Raw genomic sequence first — 19707 nt, 5'->3', positions numbered from 1 at the left:
AAGTTAAGAACCTTCTAATCCATTCTACTTTAATACTTTAGTCGAAATACTGTTGTGAGAACGTTATGCCAAATGGAAATCAATACAGGTACTTACGATATTTTATTTTTTTAAGAAAAATTATGATAAGCTTTTCAGCAGATTGAAGCTCAATCCTTTTCTGTGAGAGAGGCCTGCGCCTAGCAATGGGATAGTAAAAAAGCTAACGATGATAATGATCAGCTCTTATTCATATTTATGTTACACTGGTTCCGTGGTTAGGTAGGTATTTAACCCCCATAGAAACTACTCCGCGCTCCCATCTGAACCTCTGAAATAATTATTCAAATTGGTCTTGTATTTACAGAGTTCAGCAGATTCAAACAAACAAACTCTTCAGCTTCATAATATTACATACAGATATTGAAATTTCTACTTACACCCACTATTTTTGCAGTTATTTGCTGTTTCATCATGCTGTTTCTTCCGATTCTTGTACAGTCGTCTAACACCCAACTCGACAATGCAGAGCTTTGTAAAAGTCTGTGCAGAAACGCCCATCTAAGACAGTTACTCCATGTTTCTATGTTAGATAGAAACGAATTATTACTTCCTATAAAATTAAGGAATCTTCTATTGAGAACAAATGCTGAGTACAATCAAGGTTTGTATGATATTCAGCTCATTGACTTTGATGAACCGGGTAGTATGTGCGACTGCGCTTCTGCTAACGTAATAAGGTTGAAAAGAGGTTGTAAGCCAACCAGGCCTAACACGTGTGTATCGATATTAAAAGACAAAAATAAAGAAACTGAACAAGTAATACCACCTCCAGCAACTGGTGAAAATGCAGACACCCCTGCAAAAGTTGTAGAAGAAAATAAAGAAAATAAAGTCGATTGCTCAAAAATGTCTAGATGTAAAGCACTTAAATGGTAAGTTAAGGCACAAATTCAAAAAAATGTATTAACTGCTCCTTTTGAAATACATCAAATTAATCGCAATAAAAATCTACGGTTATTTTTGTCTCGTTCTATTTTTCCTGATTTATATACCTCTACGTTCATATAATTTATATTTCTTCTTATGTATCCAAACATGAACTTTAGGCATATTAATCTATGTAGTTGATACCTAAACACAATGCTGACGTAAATCTAATTTCGAAGAGTGTAAGTATGTATTATTAAATGTTATTTTTTTACTGCAACATTGGAAACCTGGACTATTAAGTCTAAAATCCCCAACCCACATTGAGCAACCGTGGTGATTAATGCTCAATCCTTATCCGTGTGAGAGGAGGCCTGTGCCCAGCAGTGGGACGATATAAAGGCTGTAACAGTAACAGCAACATTCTAGCAAAAGCAGTAGGAATTTAAGCATCTTGATGGGACATTTGATTTTCGTTGACTCATTGTCGACTCTAGCCGAATGATGACGATCGACGATTTCATTGCTGGGGAGTTTGTTGCGCCACTTCTTCTTCTCAGCAAAAACAGATGGGAAGGCTGGCCGTTTTGGGGGCTGTCTTTTGTATAGGTATTTAGACTTTCAAAAAGTGCTGTTTTGTAGCTAAATTTGAATAAGTGATTTTTGAGTTTATATTAAGGCTAATTTTGGAAATCGGTTGCGGGTTTCGAATACATCACACAATGATAACAATCAACAGGGCCAACAATCACAATGTCAACAGGGCCTATTCGATGTATGCGGTAAGGTACGTTTTGCAATCATGAACGCACATGCCGCGACTGCATGAATTTGGCCGCATCATACATCACTGTCTGAAATCGATGTCAGATGTCAGATATCTGACAGCGACTGCACTTGCTGCTGCCGCTTCGATCCAAAACGGTTTCATGTACATACAAAACTGTCGCCGACTTCATGCAATCGCGGCATGTGCGGCCGGCACCAAGAATTCAAAACGTACCTTAATCATGACGAAAACACTGGTCTTCCGTAACTTTCGTCACGCCATAGAGACGTCAACGTTTCCTCATTAATTACAAGAAACAATAAATTCTCTTTCTCGTACACTCGAAGACAAAAATATGGAACATCTTACCAACATAAGAACGATAACAATTTTACTTATGAACGTGTGAAAACGTGAGCGTTCTCGTAAATATTTTAACAACTATATTTTAGATAGTAAACAAAGCTATTTATATAATTTTGTTTTAGTGTAGAACAGTCTGAGAAAGGTTTTGTTAGGTATTGTGGTTCTTATTATTGAACTATTAGCCCGGTCAAAATAGACATTTGAAATAACAAAAATTCCCACAAAGCTGATTTTTGGTGGAGAGCTAGATTTGATCATTATAAATAAAATACTAAAAGTCCCTATCGATCCCATGTGTGCGTCAAAAGTTATTCGAGGTCAAATGTCAAATTTTTTTTTTTCGAAAAAGGTAAGTTTTATCAAAAAAATACATCAGACCAAAATTGTAGATTATAAAATTTTATACAAAAATGGCATTAACAGTTTTCTCCTAAATGTTACCATTCCTGAGATATCGCGCTTCAAAGTATATTCCATACATGACATGCACACATTTCCACGCCACCTGTGAGGTAGTATATTCGGCGCGTTTTTTTTTATCGTGGTTTCCCCTGTAGACCTACTCCACTAACTGTCATGACAATTTTAGGATAGTTTAAGGGAATAATTGTCGTCAAGTTCTAATATGATGTCATTATTGATATTAACTATTGGGTTAACTATTATTGTGATTGTTTTAGATTTATCAGATTCATACAAAAACTCGTGGTGGCCTAGTGGGTAAAGAACCAACCGTTCAAGTATGAGTGGCTTCGATTCCAGGTCAGACAAGTACCAATGCAACTTTTCTAAGTTTGTATGTACTTTCTAAGCATATCTTGGACACCAATGACTGTGTTTCTGATGACACGTTAAACTGTAGGTTCTGGCTGTCATTGAACATTCTTGGCAGTCGTTATGGGTAGTCAGAAGCCAGTAAGTTTGACACCAGTCTAACCAAGGGGTATTGGGTTGCCCGAGTAACTGGGTTAAGGGGGTCAGATAGGGCAGTCGCTCCTTGTAAAGGACTGGTACTTAGCTACATCCGGTTAAACTGGAAGCTGACCTCAACAGTCAACATAGTTGGGAAAAGGGCTCGGAGGATGATTTGATACTACAATCATTTTTGCAATTGCAAAAAATAATGTCAGGAGTTTTTCTGGAGCAGGTGGGAGTAAAGTTTTAATAGAGTCCAGATATTATGTATCAATTTCCAACCCCAGTCTTCTGGATAAAAATGGAAATGTCGAAGGAAAATTAGCATGCGATAATTTTTTACACTTTAAAAGCGGATTGTGCGCGACTTCAGAGGTTGAAAAAATTTTGTTCTGTGTTAGTGTCTAGGACTGCAGTACGCTGATATTTAGGATTAAAAGGTGGGCAATCTAGCCTCAGCGACAAGCCACGTGAAGGTAATTCAAAACCCCATATGACCCAAGATAATATCGAGGCTATGCGGCAGTTAATTGTCGCAGACCAATATGTAACATACCGTGACATGGATCCGTGGGCATTACGATTGTTTTACATTCCCCAAAATTAAGTAAAGTCTTCGTGGTAAACGTTTCAGAACACCTGAAAAAGCTGTTGACTCATACAAATCGGCCAATTTGACTACCCCCACTTCAGAATGGAATAAATATTTCAAGAACTGGGTTTAATGCATGCAAAAGTGCATTAAATATTGCGGAGAATTCTCTGAAAAACAATAAATGGTATTAACCTACTAGATTGTCTATACTTATTTCAAACGACAAAACTTAAAGGCAGCCGTCGTACATACGTGGCTTGTATGTGCATATCATGTGTAGTGTGACTCTTTGAATCGCGATATCTCAGGAATGGTAAGATTTATGAGAAAACTGTTAATGCCATTCTTGTAGAAAATTTAAAGATCTACAACTTTGGTCTGATGTCTTTTTTTGATAAAACTTACCGTTTTCGAAAATAACACAAAAAAAACAAAAATTTTGACATTTGACCTCGAATAACTTTTGACGCACACATAGGATCGATGGGGACTTTTAGTATTTTATTTATAATGATCAAATCTAGCTCTCCACCAAAAATCAACTTTGTGGGAATTTTTGTTATTTGACCACTACTTTTATGTCTATTTTGACCGGGCTATATGTATATACAAATAACAAAAAAAGTTAAACACACGTTATTTTCCATACAAAATTTTCTAACGCGTATACAAATATTGTTTATATGCATGAGCAATATTTGTATTTGCGTACAAATAATTATTTTTCAAAGGAAATCCAAAGAAATTATGTAGAATCTAGTCAGTTGATCAGACAACAAAATCACCAATTTGTTATTATTACACAAAATAAGTTTAACGATTAATTGATGTTTGCAATTAAACGGACTTTGAGGCATAACAGATGCTCTATAAGCAATGGTTACTTTTAGGTATCAGCAATTTTTGAAAACTACTATTGAAATAAGATTTTCAATTTGTATTACGCCTGCTGAACTGGATTTCCTCATGAAGACCTAAGCTTCCCTGTAGTACTCTATACCACCTTTACTGCAAATTGCGAGTTTGATGCCAAATCTCAGATTTTGCACCGGAATATAAAGACCAGTATAAATAAACCTGATCGTATAGATGTTATAACAGAAGGATTTTATGCGGAACGAATGTGCTACCAAACGTTTTCATTTAAATCTATTTCCATTTTCCCCAACCAAAATGTTTCATGTATCACGTCTGTATTTCGAGTTCATCATCTGCCGAGCCTTTTCCCAACAATGTTGGGGTCGGCTTCCAGTCTTCCCCGATGCAGCTGAGTACCAGTGTTTTACAAGGAGCGACTGCCTGTCTTACCTCTTCAGGCCAATTACCCAGACTTACTGGCTTCGGATTACCCGTTACGACTACCAAAGATGTTCAATTGACAGCCGGTACCTACAGTTCATCGTGCTTTCCGAAATACGATACTAAAAGTTATTTGTGATTAGATGTTCTCAAATGAATAATAAAGTTATGATAGATATAAATAGGTCTCGGGGAATTTTTGTCATCGACACAAACAAAATAAAAAACTGTGTCTATGCATACAGAGATCGTTTAGTATTAGAAATGAGACGAATCAATAGTACCAATAGTAGGGGTAAGATTTGAGCATGAGAGGGCATTTCCCAGTGCTTGATTGAATAGTCCCCTCAAAGTCCATCCATCATCCAAATATCGGAGTAGAGTTTATTCAGCCGTTATTCTGTATTAATGTTATAAACATCCCTTTTTATCCCGTAAATAAAACCTGCGTACTGATTGAATATTTAACGGGGGAAAATTGAGTCCATTAATTTAAGAAGCAGTTTATTTTAACGTATTTTGTTTCTTGCCTTTACCTCTTACAGTCACAACAATGAAACTTACCAAGAATGACTAACAATTAATATGTATAAGAATGTCTGTCTCAAAATAATCGATAAGTCTACTCAAAGCGCTAAGTAGGTATCAATCTAGACATCAATTAAAACACAGCATATTTTTCACAGCTTACCTACTACTTAGCATTTTTTTTTATTTACCTAACCTATTCAAGAAAGGTCATGAATCATGAAACTACTTAGGTACTTAATCTAACCACCAAAATCAACAATTCTCAATTCTACAGGACCACCAGAATGTCTTGTTTGCTTTTAATCCAGTGCACAGAAAATTCCGAAGCAATCAGTTGTATAGCGAATCAATCGCAAACAGACGGCTGATCAATCAATCTCAGGTCGTATTGTGGCCGCTATCGATGATCGCGTATTCGAGCGCCATTTTCATTTCTAAGTTCTGGCGGGAATTGTGGATCGCACTTTCCGCGCCATTTGTTCTCGGGTCTTGGGCTGCGTTCACGGATATCGTTCTTAAGTATTTTAAAATGAATCTTATTATTTGCAAAATGAAAAATACTTACTTAGGCACTTGCTTGACTAATATAAAATGTTTATTTTACTAAATTTTCATACGAAAACCAGGTCATTAAAGACTTGATTGTGACACAAGTAACTAAGACGAAAGGGAACTTTAAAAAAAAATGTATCTTTAATTATTCCAGTTCGCAATGAAACATGCTATTTACTTGATTTTTACACGCGACAGGTTTATTGTCGTTCGGAATATATCGCGCGTAAAAAAATCAAGTGGAAAATTTGCTGGTGTAAAAGCGCATTTACTTCTATGAAATCCATGGTGTATCTTGTTAATTTCAGGAGGACACACCCTTAGCATGAATCGTAACAACTTATAAAGATTTCCACTCACTATCACTTAGGTAAATACGACGGAAGGAAAAGAAAGTAAATACCTCCTACAGTAGATACCTTACTGGTATAGATTTCATTTTCGTTCACAAGGACATTTTAGAAGGATGTCAAATATGAATTAAATAATTCGGTATGTTGTACAAATTGCAAGGTCAGCTCAACTGCGTCAGTTGAGCTGACCTTGAAGTTGAGCTGAAACTATACATTGCCATCGATCATCAGCATAAGACCATTTAGAACAGGTGAAAATTTTATCAAAAATGTTTTGATGTAACAGAAGGGTACTTTAATCATTAATTAAAACTGCATTATCAGTTTTCTGAAAATCACGTCAAAAACTTTTCAAAACGCCCTCAAACTTTCTACCAGCAATTAGTCCAAAACAAGGTTTAACCGGTTTCTTAGCAAATTCTACAAAATTTAAATTTAGAATACACTCTCACGCATGCTTGGCTAACCCTTTTGATGCTAATAACATACTACAGCTATTAAAATCCTTTAAAATATACGTGAAGTCCTTAAATTAAGATTTCGCATAGGTGCCCGCTTTTTTTGCAAAAGAGTTTATAATATGTAAGTCCTTCGTAGTGTATTAAATAAATAATATACGCCACGGTTTATCAAAATTCAATTGTATTTTTTACGACGCATTGGTATACCGCACTCAGTAACCACTCGAACACTATTTTCTAGAACACACACACAAATGTTCTTGGTACCTACGCTATTATTTTTGTCATTTCACAAGACACCACCAGTTAATGCCAACGCGAGTGAACCGTGGGCACCAAATAAGACACCAAAACCTAGAGTATTCCATGGTCAAGACGTCGCAACCCATGAATACCCGTATATCGCAGTGATTATGAGACTGAAAAAATCAAATCGTCATATAAGGACATGTACCATCTCCATCATAATGAAGAACTATGGTCTTACAGCTGCACATTGCTCACGACGACAAAGGTACCAGCATTACGTGTGGTACGGAAACCATACGGTATCTCCTCTGGAAACCGGAGCATACATTGCAGTTTCAGAATATATTGTACATCCTTCGTTTCTCGTCGTAGGTGGAAAACTAACTGGAAACGACGTAGCTCTGGTGCGCTTCAGTGATATAATCCTTCCACGTTATGGAAGATTGTCCGCGGTAGATCATTTGACAATGATGGGACTGCCTGTGAAGTATATAGGGGGCGGGCTGACAAAGAAGATTGGTGATGACGATACGCGGCAGCTACAAGTTGGAGAAGGCGCAATTGTGGCATGTCCTGCGATTTATAAGGAACTAGCTAACATATTAGTTTGTGTTGGTCCTAAGTGTTCATCACGCCAGGATACTGGAGCTAAAGGAGACTCGGGTGGGCCTTTATTCTTTGACGATAGAATCATTGGTGTAATGTCTTTTGGTGATCAAAATCCTTTTGCGTCAATCGTTGCCTTTGCACCGGTCAGCCCCTACCTCGACTGGATCAATAATGTTTTACATTCAACTTGATGTTACCTGTCACTATTTGCTGATGAAAATTTTAATGTCAAGCTGGAAGAGATTTCATAAGAAATAAGCAGTGCCTTCGTACGTTGTTGTTTTTGTCTCATAAACTGTGCGCATAAAATCTTGAATAAACATAATAAAATGTAATGTATTTTGTTCATATAAGTTAATTCATAGAAATGAAAATAATTGCGCATATTACGAAGAGAGTAAAGTGGTACTTCGGCTTACTTCGACTAACTTCGCTACACTACCCTGCGCCCTCATTGGCTCCGATCAACTTTAGCGAAAATCGTGGTGTGTAGGCTGCTTAACGTCGCGCTTTTAGCTGACCCATAGCTGACCGCTTGGCTGCACGCCATCTATACTTCTATATCTATACATATTATGTCTATGATCTATACTTACTTACGAAATACGGATGAAACCGCTAAAAAACAGCCAGTTGCACATAATCATATCGACGAGAGTACTCATTTCTTTATACAATCAATGGCTTACCAATTAAGAACCAAGCATTTTTTTCCATAAACATCAAATCAATATATAATTTTCTTAAATATTTTTTTTGTAATATTGTAAATAATATTTTAAATCAAACATAACCCATGATACAAAAATACATTTTCAAAACTGGCAATCCCGTTCTTCCAGATTTGACAGCCGAATTTTTGGAATTATCTATGGAATGGTGGTTCTTTTTTTAAAACGAATAACGATAGGAAACTGATTTAATATTATGTGAATGAAATGAAGACCGAAAACTAATGATTAATATGTACTAGTCAAAGAATTGTCACAACATTATTTTTGGTAAACATTACTTTATTCAGCGTCAATGAAAATCGTATGAAAACCATAGACAATTAACGCGGAAAATGAACAGAACCATTAACATATTGTTATAAAGAACTAGGTGTTTAACCTTTACATAATTAAAAAATAAACATAATTTAATGAAAAGAAGCGAATTCATTTTAAGGCACAAGTATTTACTAAAAAACAATACTAAAAAAATTGTGATGACTGGAACGCACATTTTTTCCTGTCAGTTGTACCACCATGACAGCTAAAAAATATCTATCGTGACGTAACTTCCGTTGTGCTGCTGCCTCCATTTTGGACGCTCGTCTCTTGTCTATAATTTCGAATAGATCGTCTTTATGGGCATGGTCCGTAGATAATTTTTCTCTTTGGATACCTTATATTGTGGTCTTTGATTACTAACTGTCAAAACAATGCATTCTTACAGTGTTTATATTAATTTTTCCAGGTGTTACTGGTTGGATAATAATGCGCGTCTATTAAAATGGATACGTGGTCCGATCTTTGCCGCTGTTGTTTGTCTGCCAATTCTGAAGTGTCACTCCTAGATACTGAACAGAATGTAACTGAGAAATTCCTTGAAGTTACTACGATTGAGGTACGTTTATCCTATGTCCATGTTTTATTACGTATTGAAGATGTAAAATCCGCGTTATTATCGCTAAAATGTCATGTAAGTATGTCAGATTTTTAATTATTGACATGAATCCTAACCTCTGGTATAGTTTAGAATGGCCGCGAAAATGAGTTGATTGCAAAGGATTTTAGACGTTATTGTACGTGCAATTAGACATAATAAGGTCGAATTTGCTGTGAATAGTTTGGAAGATGGAGTATCTAAAAAAGGCGGCAAAGCGTCGTCACGGATGCTCTATTTTATTTAGGTTAAACAAAAGCTTGGATATGATACAATCATATTTTTCGTTAGTGTAATGAATATACAACATATATTGGAGTAAAAAATAATAACAGGTATACTCAGACCATCAAAATTTCTGAAAATTACATTCATGTTCCTTAGATTCTGAGAGTTAGATTTCATCAAGCATATATTGACCTATTAAATATGGTCAACATCCATCTTGTAAATACATTAACATGATTGAATAGGTTCTTTAAAGACAATAATTGAGAAGAACTTTTGAATCGGAACAGTTGTCTTAGATCTTACTAGTTATTTCATAGTTGCTTTGAACTTGCTGTAACTATTTTAACCTGTCTATTGCATCATTAGGTTTTTCCCTACTTACCTACGGGTCAGTAGGAGGAGGTCAGATAGGCAATCTGTCCTTGTAAAACACTGGTAACTGGTGCAGACCCCAACATAGTTGGGAAAAAAGCAGAGAGATGATATTGAATTATTCGGTTTCAGTCTATCTCCATTGTGATACTATGTATACCTGCTTAGAACCATCAAAAAATGATTGGAGATACCTATCCTTTTAACATTTTATATTATACCCATTCATTACATCTTATTCAAGAGACATATTCATTCATCATCTCTTAATCTAATAAAAAGGAAACATTTTTTTGTTTTTTATTCCCTAAAAGCTCCAAAATTACTTAACCCATTTGAAAAATTGTTTCACAGTTGGTAAATCTAAATATGTATGTATATATGTATATATATTGATTGGTAGGTTTGACCTTCTCGACTTTATGTCGGTTTTAATAGATATCCCGTTCCGCAACCCGCGGAAAAAAAGATATCTATATCCCCCCTAGTCTGTTATTAAGTATTTTGTATGTATTATTAATTATATAGTGTAATGTATTACGTAGTTGATGTGTTTGTTTGCGTTGTTCTTATCCTTCTTCTCCCTCTTCTAGGTTGTGATGATGACGAATGTTCGGTGTTAGATGATTGCTGTGTGTTCTGTTCCTGGATGGCTGGTCCCGCTTGCGTGCTTGGTGATGGATGTGTGTTTTGAGTGTCTGGTGTTTGTGTGTCAGTTTGTGAGTGTTGTTCTTCTACTGTTCGTACGAATACGGTGTCTCCTAATACTTTGCTGAGTATGATTGATGAATGTATGGCTGCTTGTTTTTGGAGTATATTATGTTTATGTATTATTATATCCATAATATATTCTATATATTTTTTTTTTTCTTTGCTTGTATGACTATATTAAAAACTGCACCTACCACTGCTGTTTCCACACCACCCAAAGGTAGACTGGGAGAAAACGCCTAAGGCGTTAAGTCCGCCATTGTACTGTTTGTGCAAAAAGTATTATAAATATAAATAAATAAATAAATCACACTATTTCTAAGTAAGGCTATATTTTATCCCAGTATGGGAAGTAGTTCCCACAGCATGTGGGTGAAACTGCAGGTAAATATATGTGCTGAAACCATTTTGAACCAAAAGTTTTAAACAATTTAGATAAGATTTTTACAGAAATACATATTGAAGAAGTCAACTGACAAAATAAATGCTATTATTGTATGATTTTCAGCTGCATTATGATTTAAAAAAGTAAATAGGTACATAAAAAAAAAGTAGATAGGCACTTAACTAAAAATATCTTGTATTTTTAGTTAAGTGCCTATCAAAATATAACTATATTTGACAACAAAAAGACTAATGTTGGTTCTGAACATGTCCAGGTTCTTAACTGTTTATCTATAAATTCCAGGTGAAAGAAGATGATGGTTTGCCACAGAAGCTGTGCTCGGACTGTTACTCAATCATGAACTCTGCATACCAATTTCGCAAACAGTGCATCAAAATGGACAATGAACTACGTCTACAGCTGAATGCTGTACTAGACATATCTAAAAGTGACAATCTCTCTAAGTATGACCATAGTGGTGATGATGAAGACATTGGAAATGATCCTGTTAAACAGCTTGAAGCTATTATCAAACAAGAACCTACTGATAGTGACGATGACTGCTATTATGTTTTAGTGATAGATGACCCCAAGGATAAAACAAAAGTCCAACCTACTGTAGTACCCATCAAAGAAGAACAATTTGATGATCCTGCAACTGAAGATACTACTACATACATACATGAACAAACTCAAAGTACACAGAGTCAGTTTGAAGATTCGATTGAGTCATTTCTTATGTCTAACACTAAAGTTCCTGCCAATGTACCCGCTACTATCCTAGAAAATGAGGAGGAAAGCCAAGAGAATGATGACTTGGATGGAGCTATGAATATTGACGAAACTGAGGACACAATGACTCACGAACAGAGCTTAGCACAAATAGAACAGGCACAAGAGAATGAAATAATAGAAACTATTTCTACAGACGTCATCAAAGATATTCCAAATTCGAAAAACTTCATCAAAATATTGACCACCACAGAGTCCGATGGCACTATACTCTTGAAAAGTAACGATTTTACACAATTAGTCACAAATGAAGAAGAAGATGGAGATGGTTTGTCCCAAGAGGTAATATTCTGTGAAGGTGATGACACCTCGCAATTCCAAATACTGAAGTATGATGGCTCAGAGCTGGTTATAGAGTATGCCGATGATGGTCAAATAGCAACTGTCCTACAACAAGAGGATGGGACATTCTTGTGTGATTGTGGAGAGCAATTTGAGGACCTGGCTGATTATGAGAAGCATCAATACAAGCACAACCCTGCTGGTGAACATCTGTGCAGCTTATGCGGTAAAGGGTTTGAGTCTGCAGAGATACTGACGGGACACATGCTTCTTCACAGTAGTACAGGACTCCTCATCACTTGTCCGTTCTGCAACCAACTTATCAGACGCAATTCTTTGACGCAACATATCAAATATGGTCACAACAACTTTAAACCTCGCTGCAATGTCTGTTTAAAAACATTTGCTAATCCAAACAACTTGAAGCGTCACATGATGATACACAGTGGCATCAGAGAGTTTGAGTGTGACATATGCTTCAAGAGATTCCACCAGAAAATTACTATGCAAACTCATAGACTAACACATATGAATCCGTTCTCTTGCAACCAGTGTGACAAAACATTTGAGACTAAGACTGCTTTGTCCGATCATAAAGAGTCCGAAGACTGTACGAGATCAAAAGTAATAAAGGTTAAAGAGGAATTAATGAAAACTGTGAAACAGGAAATAACTACAAATTTAGGGAAACTGCTTGGTTACGCTTGCTCGTTATGTAAGAAGATGTTTTCTGTGGAGTCTGCTTTAGAGCAGCATATTGAGAGTACACACATAGTCGATCCAACAGAACTATTATGTTCCGAATGTGGTGAAGTGCTACCATCTAAGAAGGACATGCAAACACACATACTGACACACAAGAACTTGAAAGTAAAAAATGCAAAGAGGTTTGAATGCAATATTTGTGGTAAGGGGTGTTCCAGCCAGGCTATGTTGCTGATGCATGAACGGGTGCATACCAATGAGCGACCGTTCCCATGTCAGCTTTGCTCTTTACGTTTCAAGACGAAGACACATTTACGGACACATCAGCTGACTCATACAAGGGAAAAGAAGTTTGGATGTTCAGTTTGTATGAAGTTCTTTGCTCTAAAAGGTAACTTGGTGGTTCATTTACGTACACACACGGGTGAAAGACCATATGTCTGCTCCATTTGTGGTGAAGCTTTCATAGACTCGAAATATTTGAAAAAGCATAAACTAAAGAAGCATGCTATAGACAATTTGCCCTGGAATCAGTACTAGGAACTGTGATTCTAGTGTAAATTATTCTATTAGTTGTATTGTTTAGTTTTTGTTTTTCTGACTGGTACTTTTCTCTTGCTGTCTCAACTGAATTCATCTAGTTTTGTTTTACATATGTAATAACTACCAAGATTAGCCTAAAACTGATTTATTTTCTGTTAAGTAAATAATCACCTTTTTGAGTCAATTTCAAGTAACGTTTTTAAATGACAAGTGTTTACAAAAATAAGACAAAACTAAATGAAAGACTATCTTACAGATCCATTTTCATTTCAGCAACTCTGATATTCGCGACAGAATTAATTATTTTAAAATGTTTCTCGTAATTATATGAAAAAAAAAACGGATACTGACTAGCTGCCGCCCGCGGTTTCACCGTACATTGTTAAAAAGTAGCTTACATTTTATTTTGATCTTTAAGTTATCACTTTGCTGTCTCAAGTTTTATTAAAATGCATTCGGTAGTTTTTGCGTGAAAGAGTACATAACAAGCATGCAAAAATACATACATCCTAACTAACCTTGCGTATTTAGGATATCTATAATCCCAGTATTTGATTTTGTCGCTAACTTCTGACTTGTTTGTCTTTGTTTTTGTTATATTTTACTCTTCCTTTTTGTCGTAATATAATATCAAACATACACAAGCTACACCCAGAATGTGCCAAATTCAGTGTTCATACGTTATTATACTAAGATATAACACACACAAGTATGTAGGTGTCCTTCATTGTCAAAATTAATCATCACTCAGCAGATACCCAGTCTTGCTTTTATTTGGATCACAAAATTTGTATAACAATAAGCACTAAGAGGCAAATTATACAGATAGGGAAAAGCAAATTAGGCAAATTATAGATCCCACAACACAGGGAATCCTAGTATGGGATCTAGGGCCTCAACCATTGTAAAAAAAAATTGATAATAAATATTTTTTCAATTTTTTCATACATACATTCGTACAAATTGTGTTATGTTTATGAAGTAATAATTCAGTTTTCAGGCAATTTGGACATGTTTTTTTTTAGTTCTTATAAGTGTGTAGTAAATGGATTACCATTCTTTATCGTACTGATTTTAAAAGCATCCAGCTTTTGTACACTTATTCATAAAAAGAAAGAATTTGTAATTTTAATTTGTCACAATTCAATGTAAATTATTATACATGTGTTCAATTAGCATTATAGTTCAACATGTAAGCTTAAAAACCTTTAGAAAGCATGATATGGTCAACTATGTACAATATATTGTATATCTTACCTTGTACAGTATAGCTAGGAAAATTGATAATTTTCAATGAGTTATAACTCTTATTAGAAAAAAAAATATTCAAGGTTTACAAAACGCCAAAGTTGTTTAGTTTTGAATTGGTGAAAAAAAGTATATTAGCTACCTTTATCACAAAATACTGTCAATGTTATCACTAGTTTTACCCAATATGCTATTTACTGCAGATTTCAATAACCGATCCGTTGTCTTTCAATTTGATTGAATTTGACATAATTTCTATGAAGCGAATGTCACATTCTTATATGAGCTCTGAGTAAAAATATTACTTTATTTCATCCAAAATTCAGGTCATTCAATTCTAATGTAAAACATTAGATTCCATAACACATTTGTACATAAAGATTCATGAAATGATTTCGACAAGAAAACTTATAATAAGCTACTTTAATTTATCAGATGAAACTAAGTGTAATTATTTAATGTGTAAATAGTTTTGTGTTGTATGTAAGATGTTATAGTATTGTAACTGTTGGCGGTTACATGTTGAAAGGTGTTACCAAAACAGCTTCCATTAGGTAGCAACAACATTAAAACTATGATTATTATTATTTTTTTTCAATATTGTGATGTCACTCACAGGCTTTTGTCAATAAATTAATTATTATAACTAGTAACTTGCCAGTAAGTCTAACACCAGTCTAACCAAGTCTAACCTAAGGGGTATTGGGTTGCCCGGGTAACTGGGTTGAGTGGGGTCAGATAGGGCAGTCGCTCCTTCTAAAGCACTGGTACTCAGCTACATCCGGTTAGACTGGAAGCCAACCCCAACATAGTTGGGAAAAAACGCTCGGAGGATGATGAACCAGTAACTTGCCTGTCCCATAAGTCATATGTGATACACACTGATTATTTAACTTTTGTGTCTGCATTGTGGAGAGTGAAGTGGTGAATAAAAAATAAAATAAAATATGGATCTAATGAACTGAAGATCAGCCTATTTTTAGAGAAGGCTTATCTTTAAAACGGCATTAAACATCTCTATACAAGCAAGGAGTATGAAGTTTTGCAATATTTTTTTTTTACTTTTTCAGATGGAATAATCTTTTAAGTCTCCCGAAAATAGGCTATTGGGGAATTTCAATGCATGCTTTTTTACAGACAACGGAAATATAATACTAGACCGTTTTTTTTTTTGCTGTTTTGGTAACTCTATCTATAGCAATAACACTAAGAACTTAGTGCCTTTTGCAGTCAAACTGATTTTAGTATAAGTAGTGTCGTGTATAAATGTTATATATATTTTTGTTTGACTATGTAAATAATTGATAATTTCGATGGGTAAATGCTCATTAAAAAAAAACCTTAATAACGTAACCGCCGATCCTTACAAGTTTATAGCATCGTAACTTGAACAGTTTTGTTTTTTTTTTGTACAAAGTGATCCAATGTGCCACTGAAGGCGGCTAATTCGGTGGTATGAATGCTCCTGACGCATTTTGTTGTAATCCAAGGAATATTGTCAAAGAATATAAAAAAATATCGATTCTTTCTTGTGTTTATTTTATAGTTAAAATCCTTACCTAATCCATGTTTTTACTGTTGAATCCTCCTTAAATTAGGTGAAGGAAAAAACATACCTATTATTTAAAAGAAATGAGCTAACCTTTGAGTAAAAAGGTTATTTTATAATTTTATCTATTCTCTCGGGGAAACCAATTTTGGAATCGGGATATAAAGTAGCCTACATGTTAATAATTCAGGGTGTCCGCTTCATTCATGGGTACAAAATAAGAACGCTGATCTTAGCAGGGCGCGCCGCACGCCTACAAGATGAAGGTTCCATATTGCAGTAGTTTTTCGAAAAAATCGTACCTAGTTCATAGACTCAGTACCTATATAATTTACTAGCTTCTTCCAGCGGTTTCACCCGCATCCCGTGGGAACTACTTCCCGTACCGGGATAAAAAGTAGCCTATAGCCTTCCTCGATAAATGGGCTATCTAACACTGAAATAAATTTTCGAATCGGACCAGTAGTTCCTGAGATTAGCGCGTTCAAACAAACAAACTCTTCAGCTTTATAATATTAGTAAAGATTTTAAAAGTAAAAATAAAAAAGGTAAAAGGCCAACGTCACGCGGTGTTCCCAGGCGGTCACCCATCCAAGTACTGACCGCGCCCGATGTTGCTTAACTTCGGTGATCGGACGAGAACCGGTGTATTCAACGTGGTATGGACGTTGGCGACAGAGAGGTCAAAATTATCGTTCATAACAAGAAATATAAATAAAAAATGGCGTTATTACTAACTCCCGTTCGGACTAAATTAATTATGGTACTATGTTCGCATTATTACCAGTACTAACCATCAATCGATCAAAATCATGTTTTTTTTTGTTTGGCTAAATATGTAGTCGTTTAAAATACGAAAATGAGTTAATTAAAGTTAAATATTCGCGCCAGCGCATACAACTGTACTGTAGCGACATCTTTTTGTGCGTGGTTGAACTTAGCGGGCCGCCTGTCTGTCAAACAAAGTCGACCGACAATCGCGACCAGTTTCCACAGAGTACATTGCCAGTTCCCCCGCGCCCCGCTAACGCGTCACACGTACCTACATAGTCCGCGTTTCCCTTTCGTTCGCCTTTAGTTTATTGTGATAAAGTGTTGACGTCGCCATTTGTTATCAAACAAGCTTCTTACATACACGTGCCCATACAAATACGCGTACCGACAGGATTTGAGTTATTGAAAATCTGTGTTACAAAATATCATTATGAAAAGGAATACACCGCAAAATGGAGATATTGTTCCCAAAAAAAAAAAGAATAAAATAATTAGTTTAGAAACCAAGATACGCGTCATAAATGAATATGAAAACGGAAAGACGATGTACGGAATTTCTAAGGAACTCGAGCTACATAGAAGTACAGTGAGCAGAATTTTGGAAAATAGGGATAGTATTTTAGAGGAATACGCTAGAATGAAAATCAGTAAACCTAAAAAAACCTGGCTTTTAACTGAAACAGAATCGATTTTAATGTTATGGTGCTCTGACCAAGCTAGGGACAATATTGAGCTAACAAAAGAAAGCGTATGTGAACAAGCCATGGAATTATTTGAGTCATTGAAATCACAACATAGCGAATATAGTGACGAAACATTTGATGCAAACGAATACTGGTATATTGATTTCAAACGTCGCTGTGGCTGGTACAAGGCTGCAGGGACACAGGAAACTGCATCTAAACCTGAGTTAAATGTTGAAAGAATAAAACAGGCCATAAACAATGGGGGCTATTCGCCACAGACTGTATTCAATGTTTGCTACACGTCGTTATTTTGGAAGAAATTGCCTGATGCTTGTGAAATCGCACGCGCAGAGCAAGCATCTGAAACAGGTTTCAAAAAATCTAAGGACCCATTAACAATCATGGTTGGTGGAAATGCAGCAGGAGATTTCAAGTTGAAGCCTCTCATGGTGTACCGCACTGAAAACCCAAAAGCTTTACATGGTAAGTCTAAAGGTGGGCTGCCCGTCATTTGGAAGTCCAACCCTAGGGCGTGTATGTTGCCTTCTCTCTTCGAGGACTGGTTTGGCAACCATTTCATTCCTTCGGTACAAAACTACTGCACTTCAAATGGAATACCATTCAAAGTCATGCTAATTATTGCCAGCGCCCCAGAACATTTGCCTAGCACTTTGCTTGACTTTGACCATCGCGTGAAGATACTTTTTCTATCTCAAGATGAAGCATATTCGCAACCAATGACGGACTTGATCTCAATACTGAAAGCAGATTACACACGCCGGTTATTGGAGTACATTAAATCTACTGTGGAGCCAGCTGCCTCGGCCAGACTCTTCATGGTAGCAGTTTTAATGGCTTGGCAGAAGTTTAATATTCTACACACAATAAGAATTTTCATGGATTCATGGGAAGGTTTGGATCAAGAAGACTGGATCTCGGCCTGGGAGAAGATATTTCTGACAAGCAATGGAGCTGATGAGAGTGATGAATCGACCGATACGCACAGTCGAGTTTCACAAATAATTGAAAATATTGAGCAACTTGCACATGAGCTTAAATTAAATGTCAGTGACAGAGATATCGAGGCGCTGTTATATTCTCACTCTACAGAACTCACACCAGATGAGTTTATGGAATTACGAGCCCAAAGTGTATTGGAAGAACACGATACCTCAGAAGCATTAGGACACACAACGTCAAACATGACTGTCGAAAATTTGTCGGAGGCGCTCACTGGTATCAAAAACGGGTTAAACATTTTACAGGACATCGATCCAAATGAAAGTAGGGCTAGGGATATTAAGAAACAAATATATGAATTACTAAAACCTTACGAAGAAACATTAAGTTCGAAACTAATGGAAAATAATTAAGATGAAGATACAAGTACCTACGCAACTTATAAGTAGCGCGAAAAGATCTCAACAAGGTTCCTTACCCGGAATTCTGTTAGATATAATGATTGTGATAATTTTAGATTTAGTAAACATGTGATTATGAATGTGTATTGATTGACATGGACGTTGTTACGTTGTTAATAAATCCATATTTATTTTGGCAAAATCTGTTTTAATTCCTCTCCAAAATGTACCTACTTAAGTATTTTTTGTAAATAAAATACTAGCTTCACAGTGGTCACTCGGAGATTGACTACGCTCTACGCACTTATTATTATTTATTAGAAACTTTTACTTAGGCCATAGACTAATGCTTAGGCTATGTTATTTATTGAAGGTTCATTTGAACCACTTTTTTAAACTTGGGTCTTATTTACTTCATCATCATCGTCATTGCCGTACAGCGCTGAAAGTAGGCCTCCCAAGAAACGCCCACTATCCCGGTTAATTTATTATTTTGTACTTATCACTTCGTTACTCAATTCCAATAACAATACATAAAAATAACCTAAGTACAGAAATATCAAGGTATAGAAATCTTAATAAACAAGTCGTTCTTTCTATGAATGCGTCGTCACAGGCCGTCCGAATTTACCCCACCGCTACTTTAGGAAGTACCAGGGACGCATAAGTTCCGAAGAGACTCGCGATGGCGCTGGGTTGCATGAAATTAGTATTGTTTTCTTTGGGTTTTTCGATTGGTAATGATGCAGCTTTTCATTAATTTTCAATTAGTATACACCACATAATCTTAAACTGTAACTTAGTAGGAGG

At 35.8% G+C, this 19707-nt stretch overlaps 3 protein-coding genes and 1 non-coding gene across 4 annotated transcripts; 3 read left to right on the top strand and 1 right to left on the bottom strand.

Moving 5' to 3' along the window:
- Nucleotides 1–7004: 7004 nt before the first annotated feature.
- On the top strand, nucleotides 7005–7799 carry LOC124641152 (chymotrypsin-1-like). Its single transcript, XM_047179145.1, has one exon. It carries the CDS (start codon nucleotides 7005–7007, stop codon nucleotides 7797–7799), a length of 795 nt encoding a protein of 264 aa, XP_047035101.1.
- A 1081-nt stretch (nucleotides 7800–8880) lies between these two features.
- LOC124641401 (zinc finger protein ZFP2-like) lies at nucleotides 8881–16052 on the top strand. Its single transcript, XM_047179475.1, has 3 exons — nucleotides 8881–8968; nucleotides 9070–9219; nucleotides 11261–16052. The coding sequence occupies exons 2-3, from the start codon at nucleotides 9106–9108 to the stop codon at nucleotides 13274–13276; spliced, it is 2130 nt and encodes a 709-aa protein (XP_047035431.1). The 5' UTR covers nucleotides 8881–8968; nucleotides 9070–9105; the 3' UTR covers nucleotides 13277–16052.
- Nucleotides 16053–16630: 578 nt separating this feature from the next.
- On the bottom strand, nucleotides 16631–16749 carry LOC124641665. Its single transcript, XR_006985698.1, has one exon. It is a non-coding gene; the product is annotated as a 5S ribosomal RNA (ribosomal RNA).
- Nucleotides 16750–17394: 645 nt separating this feature from the next.
- On the top strand, nucleotides 17395–18909 carry LOC124641424 (tigger transposable element-derived protein 1-like). The gene has a single exon (XM_047179494.1). It carries the CDS (start codon nucleotides 17395–17397, stop codon nucleotides 18907–18909), a length of 1515 nt encoding a protein of 504 aa, XP_047035450.1.
- The last annotated feature ends 798 nt before the right edge of the window (nucleotides 18910–19707 follow it).

Source organism: Helicoverpa zea, chromosome 22 (genome assembly GCF_022581195.2).
Source record: "Helicoverpa zea isolate HzStark_Cry1AcR chromosome 22, ilHelZeax1.1, whole genome shotgun sequence".
Lineage (NCBI taxonomy): Eukaryota > Metazoa > Arthropoda > Insecta > Lepidoptera > Noctuidae > Helicoverpa > Helicoverpa zea.
Note: the sequence above shows the minus strand (reverse complement) of the source record. Positions and strands in the feature narration are given on the sequence as shown.